An 18,190-nucleotide genomic window follows, 5' to 3' on the forward strand; every position below is an offset into this window, starting at 1 on the left:
GTATATATTTCAGGAATGACTCAAAACCGGGAAACACCCACGAAGGTTTATCATTATTTAAATGCATCATCCGGTGTGGTACTGAGACACGCTCACCAGAAGGTCCTAGCTTCAATCTAAATCAGTTGTTTTCAGGCTGGGGTGTTGGGCCCTGGCATCGGGAGGGGAGAAAAATCTGCCAGGGTTTGCAATCTCGATCGCTATCCAGGGGACTCCTGCTGTATAGTGCGTGTAGCAAGGCGCGGTCACTGCACTTCAAGGTATTGCTTACACGTGTAGCTCAGAGATACGGTACAAGTACAGGCCTCTCCTGCTTCGAGACCTACCTCAGGCCAGAAGTCCTGTGGAAACCTTTCTTTCTCAATCATGCTGTTGCTTTCCAGATGTTCTGTATGTATTTCCTTCCCAAACACTTCCTTGTATTTTTGAACTAGATTGAAGCAAACGAAAGGTAGTTAGGCTCCTTGAGCGTGGCAGGATGGGCAATGCAACAACTTAATTCTCTGCCACAGAAGGCAGTTGAGGCCAGTTCATTAAATATATTCAAGAAGGAGTTGGATATATTTCTTAAGGCTAAAGGGATCAAGGGATATGGGGAGAAAGCAGGGACAGGGTACTGAATTTGGATGATCAGCCATGATCTCATTAAATGGCGGAGCAGGCTCGAGGGGCCGAATGGCCTACTCCTGCTCCTATCTTCTATGTTTCTAAGCCAGGGGCACCATGTGGTCTGTTCTGTGGTACCAACATTCAACGAGGTGCCCCAGCTGTGAAATCCTTACAAGTTGGAGTGGGGAGAGGGGCATCGCTTCAACCCTTTGTTGTTGGCCCTACAGATGTCATCGGCAGAGTCCTGGGAGCAGCCCCCTATTGGTCAGGACAATAGGTTTTCCGTTCTCTGTTTTGAATAGCCATGCAGTTTTTCCTTTCGTAATGCTCTAAACTATTGCTGCTATTTTGACCATTTTCTCCCAATGTCCAGTTCCTTTAGGCCCGTGCACCACCCACCCAATAAGGAGGGCAAGCTCTTCCTTCTCTGACCCGATTTGCTTTGTGATTGGTCATTGGACGTCTCCCCAGGCCCAACAGCGCAGCGACGTCACACCGTTTCAAAAAATACTTGTTAATTGTGTCTCTGGGCGAAGGTCCACAGTCCAGACACCAGCAAGGGAGGAGAGGATACAAAATAAATCAGCAAGCAGCCATCAGACCAGTCAAGCTTACATTTCTAAAACCTGCAGAGGTCAGGATGAAGGAAGGACGGAGGAAGGTGAGGAGTCTGAGAATTCTGGGAAAGAAGGAGTTAGAATAGGAGAGGTGCAATGACTTTTGATTTGAACAGTGAGGATACAAGCGGAAGAATGAGTGTGTGGGACGGGGGAGAGAGAGAGAGAGAGAGAGAAAGAGAAAGGAGGAGAAAGAGTACGGGCTCAATTTTCAGTGTGCCGTGGAGTCGGGTTTGGAGGCGTGTGGGGGGTTAAATTCCCGAAATTGGGGGTCCCGACCCCATCCCGCCTCCATGCCAATTTCAAAGGAGGCGGGTACTCGCCCCGCACTGGGACCCACCTACCCGGGGCGGGAAGGGATTAGTGCCAATTAACTGCCTGTTAACAGGTAGTTAACAGGCAGTTTTTAGCCTAATCCCTATTTTTAACCTTGAACTGTGGGAATCCCGACGGCTCCAAACCACACCAAGTTGGAGGAGTCGGGCCGTCGGGTTGAAGGGCTTGGAGGGCTCGAGATGTCGGTGTTCAGGTCAGTGATGTGTGCATGAGTGCAAAGGTAAGTGTGTTTGGTGTGTCTAAAGTGATTAAATAAGTTTTACATATATTTTCTTACCTTTTCAGCCTTCCTTCCTTCCTTTAGGTCTCGGGAGTCCCTCATCTCACCGGCACAGAAAGCAGAATGGCTGCGAACTGTCAAAAGTGACAGCCTTCAGCTTTCTGTGCAGGAGAGATTTCTAACTGAGTCTGTGGAAAAGGACTCAGGTTAGAAGTCAGACTGTCCATGTTTGACAGCTTCAAACAGCTGTGAAACGCTGATATTTCATCTGTCAAAGCGTCTTGACAGATGAAATGTCAATCTGTGACGTCACCTGTTGCCGGGTGGCCCTTAATTGGCCTGCTGAGCCCGCTGGGTGGGCTCAACAAGGTCAATCAAGTTAAAATCGCGTGGATTGGCCACATCTCGATGGAGGCGGGACTACAACCCCGGAAGTTGTAGTCCCGCCTCCAACCCGACTTCTGAATGAAAATCCAGCCCGTAGTGTCTGTAAAACTGTAAAAATTACCTTTAAAATCGAACTGGTAAATGGTCTGAATTGATTGGTGCAGGAAGTACATGCTCCCCAAGGCCTGGGGAAGAGGAACAAGAGCAGATTTAGACATTGCAAGGACAATGAGGCGTGTACAGTAATCAGTTCTCCGGGTAAGGGACAATAATTTAAGGATGAAGCAAAGTCGAGCCAGAGGATCTTCGGTCTGAAGTAGTTACCCAAAGGCTTTCTAAAGCAAAATAACCTTTCTCATTTAATAATTTTTTCAGATTAATGGCATTTGGGGTTTTCTGGCCTCCTCCGCCACTCCGGGTACAGCCAGGGAGAAACCGCCCGTGGACCAGAGCAGCTCCCTTCCCTTTACAGGGGAGGGGGGAGGAGGAGGGGGCGGGGCGGGACGTTCTGGAGCCAGCTAGCCCTGGAGAACCCACCACTGGCTGAGCGTCAGCAACCAGGCGGCAACGATCAGAAGCTCCCGGGGACACGGCTGGCTCCTTCCCTGGAGCAGTTGGGCCAAAAGGCCTCCTCCTGTGCAGCCCCCCCCGGCCCCCGCACCCCCCCCGGCCCCCGGCCTGGTTCCCGACTCCGAGCAATTTTAACTCAGACATGTCTGATGGTCCTGACTCCGTCCCGCATCCAACAGGCGGGACTGGTCTTTAAGGCCCTTAATAACCACAAAATGGCCTCTATAATCCTATTTTAACAGGCCCTTGCAAATTTAACCCTTTTCCCACATGGAACACACCTGGTGGGAAACACGATGGTGAAACCTGGCGGGAGCACTATTGGATTGCTGACTATCAACTGCAGGTCAACCATTAAAGAGGAGATTTGATCAGCCATCATTTGCAGGTGGCAGGACTTAGTGGTCTCAGGTCTGGGGCAACTTGTAGAAAGCTTAACCACACCTTTGCAAGGTTGGAGCCTCACACCCATCTCCAGTGTGACCTCCTGGGAAACCCCTCTCGCCACCTTCACTCAGCGCTTCCTCAACGGAGGCATATACCAGAAGCATGGGAGCCATTTATTTCCTTCCCATCTGGGCATTAGAGGAGCTCGAGCACCAGCAGAACCAGGAGCAACAGCAGCACCAGCAACAGCAGCAGCAGCAGGAGCGCCAGGCTGCTACTCACCCACCTGAAGCTGCACAGGCCAGAAGGGGCCAGCGCCTGGAAGTGGCTGGAGAGCACCTTGCTGCACATCAGGGGGGCCATGGGGACCCATATCTGCAATGGCAGTCCTACTCAGAAGGACTTCCATGAAGGTCTGGTTTCTCTGTTCAATAGATGCCCATCGCTCCTCAAGAGATGTCATTCTATTCTGAACAATGACCATGTTTTCCATGCCCTGGCGACTAAACTCCTCCATGGCCGTAGCCATCCTCTCCTCTAGCGTAGCCATCCTTTCCACGGAGGTTGCCATCCTTTCCGTGGTGATGCGTTCATGCGCCAATGACTCCACAAAGGCTCTGCTCATGTTCGCTATGGACTCCTCCATTCGCTCCACACTCGCAGCGACCCTAGAGACAAAACCTGCCAGAGACTCCTGCATCTGTGCCTGGAGTTCCATCACCTCTGATCTTATGGATGGACCCAGAGGCAGAGGGTCGACATGGTGCTGAGCCGAGCTGGCAGAGTCCTGCGCCCTCCGACTAGGACTCTCCACTGCTGTCCCTGTCTCCACAATCTGCTGATGCTCACTTGTGAGCTGTGATACATCAGGTGACAACACTACTCTATGTCCCGAAAGTCCCACCGAGGTGTGAGTGTCTGCGCTGGTGCTGGGTGCGCTGAATTCTGGTGATGCTGCGCCCTCAGAGGTTGTAGCTTCCTCTGAGGAGTCTGGCTGCTCAGCCTCTTCTTCCTGGCTGGGGGGGGGCGGATGCTTGTGATGGTCCTGTGGGGGAGTAAAGGAAAGAGTCAGAGATGTGATGCAAAGGCTACATGCACATAGCTTTTTGCAGATGCTCATAAGTCCATCAGTTACAGCTTCACAATCATTATCAGCGACTCATGCAATGTCAAAGAGAGAGATAGGAAACTTTTCTGTCACCAGCTTGCTGTGTTACACCAGTCTGTCTGTCCCCCACGCGCGAATCATCCTCTATTCCCATAATTTCCAGGACGGCCTCCTCCCAGGGGGTCAGGTGGGCTACAGAGGGTGGCCCTCCTCCTGTCCTGGCTCCTCCTGTTGTGAGCTCTCTTTTCCTGCAATGAGGGAGACAAGTGGAGTTTGAGTGAGAATGAAGGAGTGAGTGTAGAGATTGCATAGCATAGACACTTAGAAGGAGACAAAGATGGAGTGAGGTTGCAAGACCAAGGGCCCTCCCTGTGTGTTGTCAGTTGTGTTCAAAACATCAGAGTGAGAGGGAGTGTGAGGGCTGCATGGTCGAATAGTTAGGTGAATGTGAGCATAGAGAGAGAGGGAATGGGTAAGGGTGCATGGATGTCAGTGTCAAGTGGGATGTGGAGGAAGAGATTGCTAAAGCTGAGTGCTGGTGAGGAAAGGCAATGCGGATCAGATTGAGGGTGATGGGAAATTCATACTCACTTTTCCAGTGCGCTGAAGGTCATGAAATCTTTTCCTGCACTGTATCCAGGTTCTGCGGGTGACTCCCAAGGAGTTGACCTCCTCAGCCACCTGTATCCACACTGCCTTGGTCTGAGTGGGAGGCCTCTTCCTCCCTGATGAAGGGAAGAGCACCTCCCTGTTGGCCCTAGCCCCATCCACTAATGCCTGCAGTGCCACCTCGTCAAAGCGGGGAGCTGATCTGGCCCTCCCACTTGTCATATTTGCTGCAGCTCCCTCACACTGCACAGTCAAGAAGCTTGGCAGTCTGCAGACGAAGCAAGGCTTGCTGTGGACCTTAAATGCAGCAGCAATGATGACGTCATCGGAGGGGACTTTCAGTCATGAAAAACCCATTTGCAAAGGCTTCCCACACATTGGAAATCAATTGGCCAATTCAGTTAAAATTTCATCAATCTCCCACATCCATTTAGATTCGTGTGGGAAACACGAAATTCGGATAACACGACAACAGCCCGCACCCGAGTTAAAATCCCCCCCTCAACGTGTCCGGGAATGGCGGGTTTCCGCGAAGGCTGTGGGGAAGTGCACGCCCTCGACGTGAAATCAGGAGCTCAGCGCAAAGGGGGGGCGGGGGGGGAAATCACAGTCAGCCGATCACGCCGAGATACGGCACGTTACAGCGTTCCGGAGGCTGTAACGACCGGGAATATAGGGACTGCCGAATTCAACTGCAGGACCTCATTTGAATTTCTTGCCGTCGTTTCCCAGCCGGCAGCCGGCCAGATTGAGAGGCTGAAATAACAACAGAAAACGCTGGAAAAGCTCAGCAGGCCAGGCAACATCCGTGGAGGGAGAAACAGAGTTAACGTTTCAGGTCGAAACCCTTCGTCAGGACTGAGAAAAAGAGCAGGAAATGAAACGGATGAAAAAGCAAGTTTGGGGGCTGGGAAATGGGGGAGGGGATGAAAGAACAAAAGGGAAGTACTGTGAGAGGTGAAGAGACATTAAGAGATATTCAAGGTGAGACGAGATGGTAATGGGACAGGTAAAGAGACAAAGGATGGCTCTAGATGAAGTGTGAAATGCGCTGGCAGAGTGAGAGACAGCTGCCATGTGGGAGAGAGAAAGGAAAAGGCACAAACCAAAAGTGTGGATAAAAAATATATAAAAATATAATAGGGGCCGAGGTTATGATCTGAAATTGTTGAACTCGATATTGAGTCCGGAAGGCTGCAAAGTGCCTAATCCGAAGATGAGAGCCTGTCTGTCTGTCAGCCCTGTGGTGGTAGGCTGTAGCTGGCGAGCGAAGGGGAGGGATGGATTGTGAAGGAGATTGTGAAGGAGATTGGGGGGGGGGTGGTCAGCCAATCACGAGAGGGGGGGCAGATCATGGCAGGTAAGCTTGGGAGGGCCGGGGGGGGGGGGGGGGGCGTTGGGGGAAGCACTCCTGCTCCTGCTGGCCCACAAGCGGTGCTGGAAAGGCCCTTCCTCTACCTGCTGGATCCGGCCCGTCTCGCCCCCCCGTTCTGCTCCCAGGTTTCCCGAGCCCTGGGAAACCCGGTCAGCAGCCGTTAATTTGAAGCACGCAGCCTCATTAAAATAGTTAAATTACTGACCCGCCTCTGGAGGGCAGTTTAGTTGACCGCTCCCTTCCCCCAACCACTTCCGTTAAAACTGGACGTGGGTGCTTTGGATGGCAGCTTTCAGATTTTTGACATTTTAACCGTGCCCCACCTCCCCCTGCCTCTCTTGGGTGGGGTTAGAACTCCCCCCCCACAGTGTCAGCCGTGGCTCAGTGGGCAGCACTCTCGCCTCTGAGTCAGAAGGTTGTGGGTTCAAGTCCCACTCCAGAGACTTGAGCACAAAATCTAGGCTGACGCTCCAGTGCAGTGCTGAGGGAGCGCTGCACTGTCAGAGGTGCCGTCTTTTGGATGAGACGTTAAAACCGAGGCCCCGTCTGCTCTCTCAGGTAGATGTAAAAGATCCCACGGCCACTATTTCGAAGAAGAACAGGGGAGTTATCCCCAGTGTCCCGGCCAATATTTATCCCTCACTCAACATCAGGGGAAAAAAATGAACTGGTCATTTATAACTTTGTTGTTTGAGCTTGCTGTGCGCAAATTGACTGCCAAGATTACAACAGTGACTCCACTTAATTGGCTGTAAAGCGCTTTGGGACGTCCGGAGGCTGTGAAAGGCGCTATATAAATGCAAGTCTTTCTTTCTGCCATTCCGTCACCTCTCTGCTGACCCTGACTACGCACACAGTCCTTAGGCTGCGGAGTGAAACAAACTCTGGAACACTCTCCAGGTAGCAGGGTTGTGGAGTGCCCAGCTTAAACTGGTCAAGAAATGCTGCCTTTGTTTGTCCCAGCTCCGTTGAGACCCCTGGTCTAGGCCGAGTTTGTTGACCTCACCCAGTAAACGTTCTACAATTGGCCTCAGTGCCCTTGCTGGGGTGGGGGGAATTAGTCACAGGTCCCTTTTACTGATCACTTTTTTTTATTCGTTCATGGGATGTGGGCAAGGCTGGCATTAATTGCTCTCCAGATGAGCCACCTTCTTGACAACTGAGGGCAGTTAAGAGTCAACCACAATGGTCGGGAGTCACATATAGGCCAGGTAAGGACGGCACATGTCCTTCCCCAAAGGACACTAGTGAACCAGACGGGTTTTTGCAACAATCTAGCTTTTTAATCCCGGATTTGTTTAATTAACTGAATTTAAATTCCCCAGCTACCGTGGTGAAATCTGAACTACGAGTCTCTGGATCATTCGTCCAGGCCTCTGGATTACTAGTCCAGTAACATGTGCTACCGTTCCCTGTAAACTGTCTAACGATGAAACGTGCGAGTGTGTGAACAGGATCGAGTTTGTTTGGAGCGTACTCCCAGCCTCCCTTGGTCGAACATCTTGACGGCAGTCAAAGAATGGCCTCTTCGGGAGGGTACAAAGGGGCGATTGGCCGCTGTAGTAGAGCAGCCCAGCGAGGAAGCAGCAGCTTCAGGACAGGACGGGGGCTGGGGGTGGGGTGGGGGTGAGGGGGAGCATGTAAATAAAATTGAGAAAACCTCCTGGGTCTCAATCTTCCCATTAATTGCCCTGGTGATGCTCAATTCTCAGCGGCCACCACTGCATTCCTCCCTTGTCTTGTAAACTGTCAGCCCGTGGCTCAGTTCAGTGCTGAGGGAGTGCTGCACTGTCGGGGGTGCCGTCATTCAGATGAGACGTTAAACCGAGGCCCCGTCTGTCCTCTCAGGTGGACGTAAAAGATCCCGTGGCACTATTTCGAGTAACAGCAGGGGAGTTCTCCCCGGTGTCCTGGCTAATATTTATCCCTCAATCAACATAACAAAAACAGATTATCTGGTCATTATCACATTGCTGGTGTGGGAGCTTGCTGTGCGCAAATTGGCTGCTGCGTTTCCCACATTACAACAGTGACTCCATTTCAAAAGTACTTCATTGGCTGTAAAGCGCTTTGGGACGTTCGGTGGTCGTGAAAGGCGCTATAGAAATGCAAGTCTTTCTTTTAAACTGCTTCGTCGACGCCTCACAAGCCCCGACAAATGTCACTGGAGAAAAAAATCTTTCACAAAATTGCTTTGGAAGCACAATCAATAGCCAGAGAAAATGAAAATGATTGCAAAGCGATTAAGCGGACGAGCGCCTCGCTCTCTCTGCCTCTCCGACACCGACAAGTACAAAAGAGAAATGACTCAAATCAGACGGAGTACGAAGCCTGCACTAGGCCCGTGAAACTCAGACTAAAATCAGTTTCCATTCCCATCAGCAATGAAAGACCGGCCAATTCTCCTGCAGGACTCTGATCTCCAGCCTTCCCGCCTTGGAACGGCCACCTCCCGCGGTATCCCGGGTTGCGGGGCCAGCGACTGGTTTTGATCTCTCTTGCAGAGAGCGAGGCCCTAGAGTTTTAGTGGAGGGGTTTGCTACCGCTATGGATGATGGGATAACATTGTCTCCAGAGCCATCTCCTGCTGTGCAGAGAAAGAACAAAATACAAAACAAAACTATTTTGAGTAGAATGGGCCGATACTCTCTGGCGTTTAGAAGAATGAGAGGTGATCTCATTGAAACATATAGGGCTAAAAATTCGGTGGCGCCACGTTTGGGGCGCCAAGCTCGCCTGGGCGCCGGAATTTGCGCTCCGGCCAGAGCCGCTTGCGCCCTCCCGATATTCAGTTGGAGCGCCCCAAGAGGGACTCGGGGCGCTGCTCGAGGCTCCCCGCGTCCCGCTTGGGGCGCTCAAACTGAATATCGCCGCGCTACGTGCCACAGCGCCACATGCTGTGGCACGGCGCGCTGCTGTACTGCAGGCCTTCCTCCCCTTCTTAAGGGGGAGGGGCCTGCACCAGCGCGATCACCGATCGCGAGTGCCAGCAAAAGAGCCCGACACCGAGGAGAAGTGCCGGGCTTTTGGGACACAGCCGGCACTGCCCGGGGGGTGGATCAGGAGGCCGGGGAGGGCGGCGCGAGGAGGTGCTGGCAGGCAGCCACCCGAAAAAATGGCCGCCCCGCACCTCCACCTTAATTTGCGCCACTACCATCAGGGGTAGGCCCTGTGAACCGGTCGCGATTTGCGACCGGCATTACAGAGGCGGGCGCGACCAAATATCGCGATCGGGGCGGTAGCGGGGCGCTGCGCACACCAATGACGTCATCGGTGGCGACGCAGCGCTACAAGCTAACGCCGCCATTAGCGCCCCGCTAAATATCGCGGGAGGCGTGGCCAGTGGCGCTAAAGCCACTGAGTGCCCTCTTTGGGCGCTAACTGGTGGCGCAGCCCACTGAATTTCTAGGCCATAAGATTCTGAGGGGGATTGACAGGGTAGATGCTGAGAGGATGTTTCCCCTGGCTGGAGTGTCTAGAACTAGGGGGTATAGTCTCAGGATAAGGGGTAGGCCTTTGAAGACTGAGATGAGGAGGAATTTCTTCACTCCGCTGTTTCTCATCCCCCCCCCACGGAGTCGCGGGAAAGCTACTTAATAGACTGTTACTCTTGTGGGGGAATGACTAGAATCTGTTATTAGCGGCGGTGTGACTGAGCACTTGGTACAAACAGGAGCTGCTCAGAGAGAGCTAGCATGGATTTGTGAAGAGCAGGGCATGTCTGACTCATCTAGTTGAACATTTTGAGGCGGTCACTAACATAGTGGAGAAGGAAGTGTCCATGGATGTTATTTGCATGAACTTCAAGAAGGCATTCGATAAGGTTCCACACAAGAGACTGTTGGTAAAGATGGAAGTGCATGGAATTGGAGACAACCTTTATTAGCCGTGACATAGAATACAAGAGCGGGGTTTATGCTTCAACTGTATAAAACACTAGTTAGGCCTCAGCTAGAGTACTGCGTGCAGTTCTGGTCACCACATTACAGGAAGGATGTGATTGCACTAGAGAGAATACAGAGGAGATTTACAAGGATGTTGCTGGGAGTAGAGAATCTTAGCTATGAGGAAAGACTGGATAGGCTGGGTCTGTTTTCCTTGGAACAGAGGAGGCTGGGGGGGGAGACCTTATTGAGGTGTATAAAATTATGAGGGGCCTAGATAAAGTGGATAGAAAGAACCTATTTCCCTTAGCAGAGGGGTCAAAATCCAGGGGGCACAGATTTAAAGTAATTGGTGGAAGGTTTAGAGGGGATTTGAGGGGAAATTTCTTCACCCAGAGGGTTGTGGGTGTCTGGAACTCACTGCCTGAAAGGGTGGTAGAGGCAGGAACCCTAACCACATTTAAAAAGTACTTGGATGTGCACTTGGGATGCTGTAACCTGCAGGGCTACGGGCCAAGAGCTGGGAAGTGGGATTAGGCTGGATAGTCTTTGTTGGCTGGCGCGGACACAATGGGCCGAAATGGCCTCCTTCCGTGCTGTAACTTTCTATGATTCTATTAACCTAGAGGGTTGTGAATCTTTGGAATTCTCTGCCCCAGAGGGCTGTGGATGCTCAATCATTGAGTATATTCAAGACAGAGATCGATAGATTTTTGGACTCCAGGGGAATCAAGGGATATGGGGATCGGGCATGAAAGTGGAGTTGAAGTCGAAGATCAGCCATGATCTTATTGAATGGCGGAGCAGGCTCGAGGGGCCGTATGGCCGACTCCTGCTCCTAATTCTTATGTTCTTACTTAGGAGACAGAGAGACAGAAGCTGGGAAAGGGAGATGAGAGAGAGATGAAGAATATATTAATGCCCATTCTGACGAAGGGTCATCGACCTGAAACGTTATCTCTGTCTCTCTCTCCACAGACGCTGTCTGACCTGCCGAGTGTTTCCGGCATGTTCTCTTTTTATTTCAGATTTCCAGCATCTGCAGTATTTTGTTTTTGTAATATATCAATGCCCATTGTCCGCCCTGCACTCGCCACTTTTAACCTCAAAGGGCGCCTCAGGTACATAACTCACAACAAAAATTCTCACACCTGGGACTTGCCCAATGCTCCAGAATGCACCCACCATACCCCATGGCCAACTCTCCCCACGCTCACCTTCATGCTCCGAGCAGAGTTAGTTACCTCCGTCAATTCCAGAGTTGCCAGCATCAAGCGGAGATTTGTTGGATAAGGGCATCAAGGGATATGGCGCTATCTGACAGAAGGTCCCCGAGCTGAAACGTTAACTCGGTTTCTCTCTTCACAGACCCCTTGTCCTGCTGAGTATTTCCAGCATTCTCTGTTTTTATACGGAGCTAAGGCAGGTAAATAGGAGCCGAGATACAGATCGGCCATGACCTAATTGAATAACGGAACAGGCCCGAGGGGCTATCTGTGGCCTCCTCCTGTTCCAAGCTACACATCTGAAGTGAGAGAAAGCAAAATAAAAATAAAAATACAAATACAGGGAGTTACCAGCACAGGATCGCAACAGAGGCTGGAGATTGCTATCTCACGCGTGAGATTCTGGCTGAGTGTGCAACTATGAGTAGGATTTTTAAAAATTCGTTTCTGGGATGTGGGCGTCGCTGGCAAGGCCAGCATTTATTGCCCATCCCTCATTGCCCTTGAGACGGTGGTGGTGAGCCGCCTTCTTCAACCACTGCAGTCCGTGTGGTGAAGGTACTCCCACAGTGCTGTTAGGGAGAGAGTTCCAGGATTTTGACCCAGCGACGATGAAGGAACGGCGATATACTTCCAAGTCAGGATGGTGTGTGACTTGGAGGGGAACTTGGAGGTGGTGGTGTTCCCATGCGCCTGCTGCCCTTGTCCTTCTAGGTGGAAGAGGTGGCGGGTTTGGGAGGTGCTGCCGAAGAAGCCTTGGCGAGTTGCTGCAGTGCATCTTGTAGATGGTACACACTGCAGCCACGGTGCGCCGGTGGTGGAGGGAGTGAATGTTTAAGGTGGTGGATGGGGTGCCAATCAAGCAGGCTGCTTTGTCCTGGATGGTGTCGAGCTTCTTGAGTGTTGTTGGAGCTGCACTCATCCAGGCAAGTGGAGAGTATTCCATCACACTCCTGACTTGTGCCTTGTAGATGGTGGAAAGGCTTTGGGGAGTCAGGAGGTGAGACACTCGCTGCAGAATACCCAGCCTCTGACCTGCTCTTGCTGCCACAGTATTTATGTGGCTGGTCCACTTAAGTTTCTGGTCAATGGTGACAAGATGACTTTAATATTTTACTGTTGATCAGGGCACCTTGTGGACTGGAACAAGCTGCAGCCTGTCACCAGCAGATCAAACCTTCCACGAGGACCCGTCTGTCCTAACGGAAGGCACGCCCTGCGGAGACAGCCGTAGATGACTGGCCAAGGGCTGCAGGGTCCGACGTAGGCCGTATCGCAGCCAATTCAAACCAAACGCAGCCAGGGCGAAAGGATCCGAGGCCAACTGCGAGTCTTCAAACCCACTAATGCCGAGCAAAGACTGCAGATCTGAAACCCAGCTGACACTCAGTGCTGGACATCACGGAGGCTGTGAAGGGACGGACAGAAGCTGCCAGTTGCGATTAGTGAGTTTGGGGTTTAAATGCCAGAAGATTGAAGACGGAGCGAGGGATGTAACTCCAGAGTTTCTGGTTGGTGGGGAGGGGGGGGGGGGTGGTGGCGGGGCGATGGTTGAATGAGTAAGATGAGGAGACGATGCAATGAGACTTGAATCTGGCCTCCTATCTGACCATGAGCTGAGCTTCCGACCCCACATCCTCTCCATCACCAAGACCGCCTGCTTCCAGCTCTAATATCGCTCGTCCGCTGCTGAAACCCTCAGCCATGCCTTTGGTACATCTTCACTCGACTAGTCCAACACTCTCCTGGTCGACCTTCCCTCTTCCACCCTCCATAAACATGAGCTTATCCAAATCTCTGCTGCCCCGTGTCCTAACTCGCACCGAGTCCCGTTCACCCATCACCCCTGTGCTCGCTGACCTACACTGGCTCCCGGTACGGCAACGCCTCAAATTAAAAATTCTAATCCTTGTATTCAGATCCCTCCATAGCCTCGGCCCTCCCTATCTCTGTAACCTCCAGCCCTATAACCCTCCGAGATCTCTGCACTCCTTCAATTCTGGCCTCTTGTGCATCCCTGATTTTCATCACTCCACCATTGGCGGCCATGTCTTCAGCTACCTAGGCCCTAAACTCTGGACCTTCCTCCATAAACCTCACCACCTCCGTCTCTCTCTCTCTCTCTGCTCCTTTAAGACGCTCCTTCAAACCTACCTCTTTGACCAAGCTTTCGGTCACCTGCCCGAATATCTCCTTACGTGGCTCGGTGTGAACATTTGTCTGATAACGCTCCTGTGCAGCGCCTTGGGACGATTCACTAGGTTAAAGGCGCTGTATAAATACAAGTTGTTGTTGATTGCAATAAAGGTGGGCCGGCAGGGAAAGAATGGATGGTAAGTCTGGAGTTACACAGATCTGCTCAGACTGACCCTGGCTGTCAAAGTGTGCGGATGTTTAGAATAAGATTGGGCCTGGCTCCGATTGTCTCCATGTCGCACCAGCACTCAGTCTAGGGTCACACAGGAGGAACGGTCTGGAGTATGTGGACACCAGCCCCTCTCCAATTAGCCGGGACAGTGGGTGTTTCCAGACTATTCGAGCGAGGGACAGGACAAGCAGAGCCCAGCCTGTCATCGTCCGACGGCCACACACCAGGAGTCACTGGGCAGCAGTCAGGAGGGCGCAACCTCGCTGATACTTTTATCTCACTTAACCCGAGAGTTGCGACCAATTGTAACACCTCGACCCATGGTCCAGGTGACAGCGACGAACTCAGGAAAGGTTGACCCAGGAAGCACCCAGAGTCCCGACCTGTAAGGCTCAGTCGCCGGGCAGTACATTCCCATCCCCAGAGTTGGGGAAATGCCCCATCCTGTGATCTGTAACCCACAGCCAGCGCAGGACGGTTTGATTCTCTCCAGTCCCCTGCGTCTATCCAGTTGCTCACTCGGACAATCATTAACGTTCGGAGAGATTTTTCAGTCGCAGTCCAAGGCGGGCAGATGCAAAACTCTCTTCCCTTCCCCATTTTCTTTCTAACAAATCAGCCCCGTCATTAATCAAACACTCAAAGCGTGCACAGTTTGATAAAAATCTATTGACTTACAAGTGATTATATATCAAAATCCCATTTCTACGGGGGTCAGTGAGTGAGAGGAACAAAGATTAACTGGCAACAGCCCCGAAACGAATGGGGAATCAATCAAAAGCGCACACAGGCCCCGAAATTAAAGAAATATTCTGGCGTGCCGTGTCTCATTTTTAATCGGTACGAGCTGTCCGACACATCTGGAGCTGTCCACCAAATTTATTTATCGTTTACAAATGGAAGGATCAATAATTTTAATCTAGACTTCAATTTATTAACTTTGGTTCCTGCAGACGCTGGTTGAGTTGCGAGTGGGATCGGAACAAGAGGGTTGGGATGGAGTTTAGAAGAATGAGAGGTGATCTCATTGAAACATATAAAATTCTGAGGGGGATTGACAAGGTAGATGGTGAGAGGTTGTTTCCCCTCGTGGGGGAATCTAGAACGAGGGGGCACAGTCTCAGGATAAGGGGTCGGCCATTTAAGACTGAGATGAGGAGGAATTTCTTCACTCAGAGGGTTGTGAATCTTTGGAATTCTCTGCCCCAGAGGGCTGTGAATGCTGAGTCTTTGAGTATATTCAAGACTGAAATCGATAGATTTTTGGACTCCAGGGGAATCAAGGGATATGGAGATCGGGCGGGAAAGTGGAGTTGAGGTCGAAGATCAGCCATGATCTTATTGAATGGCGGAGCAGGCTCGAGGCGCCGGATGGCCGACTCCTGCTCCTAATTCTGATGTTTTATCAGGTACAGGCGGAGGGAGGGAGCAGATCCTGCTGGGGAACTCGGAACAACCACCTCCTGAGGTCTAGATACCCCATGGTGCACGCTGATCCTCCGATCTGGTTGTACAGAGCCTTGCTCAGACCCCATCTGGAGCACTGCGTTCAGTTCTGGGCACCGCTCCTCAGGAAGGGTATAGTGGCCTCGGAGGGGGCGCAGCGCAGGTTCACCAGAACGATACCGGGGCTTACAGAGTTACATTAGGAGGACAGGTTTGATAGACTTGGCTTCTATTCCCTGGAGTTTAGAAGGCTGAGGGGTGATCCAATTGAGGTATTTAAAAGGAGTTGATAGGATGGATAGTGAGAAACTATTTCTTCTGGTGGGGGGAGTCCAGAACAAGGGGGAGGGGTAACCTTAAAGTTAGAGCTCAGTCATTCAAGGGTGATGTCAGGAAGCACTTCTTCACAGAAAGGGTGGTGGAAATCTGGAACTCTCGCCCCCAAAAAAGCTGTTGAGGCTGGGGGTCAATTGGAGATTTCAAAACTGAGACTTTTATTAGGTAAGGTTATCAAGCGATATGGAAATAAGGCGGAGTTGAGGGGCAGACCAGTCATGATCTCATTCTAATGTCCTTCAGGGAAGGAAATCTACTGTCCTTACCCGGTCTGGCCTATATGTGACTCCAGACCCACAGCCATGTGGTTGACTCTTAACTGCCCTCTGAGGCTCAAGAAGGCGGCTCACCACCACCTTCTCAAGGGCACTTAGGGATAGAAACATAGTAGGAGCAGGAGTAGGCCATTCGGCCCCTCGAGCCTGCTCCGCCATTCAATGAGATCATGGCTGATCATCCAAATTCAGTAGCCGGTCCCTGCCTTCTCCCCATATCCCTTGATCCCTTTAGCCTTAAGAAATATATCTAACTCCTTCTTGAATATATTTAATGAGTTGGCCTCTACTGCCTTCTGTGGTAGAGAATTCCACAGGTTCACCACTCTCTGGGTGAAGAAATTCCTCCTCATCTCTGTCCTAAATGGCTTACCCCTTATCCTTAGACTGTGACCCCTGGTTCTGGACTCCCCGGCCATCGGGAACAGCCTTCCTGCATCTAGTCTGTCTAGTCCTGTCAAAATTTTATAAGTTTCAATGAGATCCCCTCTCATTCTTCTAAACTCCAGCGAGTATAAGCCCAATCGACCCAATCTCTCTTCATACGTCATTCCTGCCATCCCAGGTATCAGTCTGGTGGATCTTCGCTGCACTCCCTCCATGGCAAGAACATCCTTCCTCAGATAAGGTGACCAAGGCGGCTCACCACCACCTTCTCAAGGGCACTTAGGGATGGGCAATAAATGCCGGCCTTGCCAGCGACGCCCACATCCCACGAATAAATTTAAAAAAAATTGAATGGGGGAGCATGCTTGAGGGGCCGAATGGCCTCCTCCTGTTCCTATGTTCTTCCCTGCAGTCTCACGGTGTTGAAATGGAGACTCGTCGCATCCGACTGTAAATCACCCTTTTTCAGGCCTCAATCCCGGGGATCTCCTCACCTCTTTCCGATAAATTGACAACCCAGGTTCACCGTTACGTAACCGGCAGCTGTTGATTCACGGCCTCCGCTTTTCCGGTTTTTGCCCGGTGTCCTGCACCGTGAGCCTCAACTCCCGGCAAAGGCTTCGCAACAAAACTGGCAGCGGAGGCCTCAGCGAGCAGTCGAGACAAAGCTTTGGCCGTGGCCCCCCACAGACTCGACAAGTCGTTCTGGGGCTGAAGCTGCCTCAGTGTTTTATGTCCAAAAGGCTTGTCTCTCAGACTGGGAGTCTCCCAATCGCTGTAACTGCCTCCGGCCCTACAACCAGTGTTCCCTTTACGCTGCGCGGCTGCTCTGCGCTCTGCAGCTCCTGCGCAGCCGGCTCACCGGCTTTTAAGTAGGAAAAACTTAAAGGGGCCGCACACCCCCCAAAAAATAAAGGGAACATTGCCTACAATCCCCCCCGAGATCTCTTTGCTCCTCCAATTCTGTCTTCTTGCACATCCCTGATTATAATCGCTCCACCATTGGCGGCCGTCAGCTGCTGGGCCCCGAGCTCTGGAATTCCCTCCCTAAACCTCTCTACCTCTCTCTCTCTTCAAGACGCTCCTTAAAACCTAACTCTTTTATCTGCCCTAATATCTCCTTTTTGTCGGTGTCAATGTTTGTCTGATAACGCTCCTGTGAACGTTATACGAATGTTACAAGCGCTATATAAATGCAAGTTGTTGATGATACTGCCCATAAAACATGAATGGTTTCCTTTTATCCTCCTCCTGCTTCTAAACGATTCCCCAGTGGGTAATGGTCTTCAGAGGTACGGTTTGGCAAGGACGCACAAGGCGGGGGGGGGGGGGGGGGGGGGATTCGTGCTCCAGTTTGTCGCCAGTGCACAAGGTCCTTGGGACACTGTCGTTACTGGAAGGTCCCAGCTTTTACGGGACACGAGAGAGTGGCCGCCCCCTCCATTCCCTGAATCGGGGAAACTCCAGGGCCTTCCCACCGCTGGCACGTGTCGAGATACGCGAATTTACAAGCCATCAGGTGGATGGGCAGGTCTGGCCAGAGACAATTACAAACTTAAAGCTTGACTTTCTGTGGCAGGCTGCCATCTAGTGGGTGATAACTGCAAAGTCAGCTTTTTGGAAACTTGACGTTAAATCCACTATTTAGAAAGACTTGCATTTCTATAGCGCCTTTCACGACCACCGGACATCTCAAAGTGCTTTACAGCCAATGAAGTACTTTTGAAGTGTAGGAAACGCGGCAGCCAATTTGCACAGCAAGCTCCCACAAACAGCAATGTGATAATGACCAGATAATCTGTTTTGGTGATGTTGATTGAGGGATAAATATTGGCCAGGACACCGGGGAGAACTCCCCTGCTCTTCTTCGAAATAGTGCCATGGGATCTTTTACATCCACCTGAGAGAGCAGACGGGGCCTCGGTTTAACGTCTCATCTGAAAGACGGTACCTCCGACAGTGCAGCACTCCCTCAGCACTGCACTGGAGTGTCAGCCTGTGCTCAAGTCTCGGGAGTGGGACTTGAACCCACAACCTTCTGACTCAGAGG

General features: G+C 51.5%; 1 protein-coding gene across 2 annotated transcripts in view; it reads right to left on the reverse strand.

The window, feature by feature from the left end:
- LOC147098036 (inositol polyphosphate-5-phosphatase A-like) overlaps positions 1-18,190 on the reverse strand; it is an 84,329-nt gene that overhangs the window by 41,932 nt on the left and 24,207 nt on the right. For both annotated transcript variants that reach the window (XM_085971250.1, XM_085971249.1), the window contains exons 5-6: positions 2,291-2,354; positions 327-430 (exon numbers count right to left, since the gene is read on the reverse strand). In XM_085971250.1, the coding sequence (XP_085827376.1) occupies positions 327-430; positions 2,291-2,354 (168 nt within the window). The remainder of the gene's footprint in view (positions 1-326; positions 431-2,290; positions 2,355-18,190) is intronic.

The sequence above is a fragment of the Somniosus microcephalus genome, chromosome 30, assembly GCF_052327205.1.
Source record: "Somniosus microcephalus isolate GS21.2 chromosome 30, FLI_Smic_1.0, whole genome shotgun sequence".
NCBI classification, from domain to species: Eukaryota; Metazoa; Chordata; class Chondrichthyes; order Squaliformes; family Somniosidae; genus Somniosus; species Somniosus microcephalus.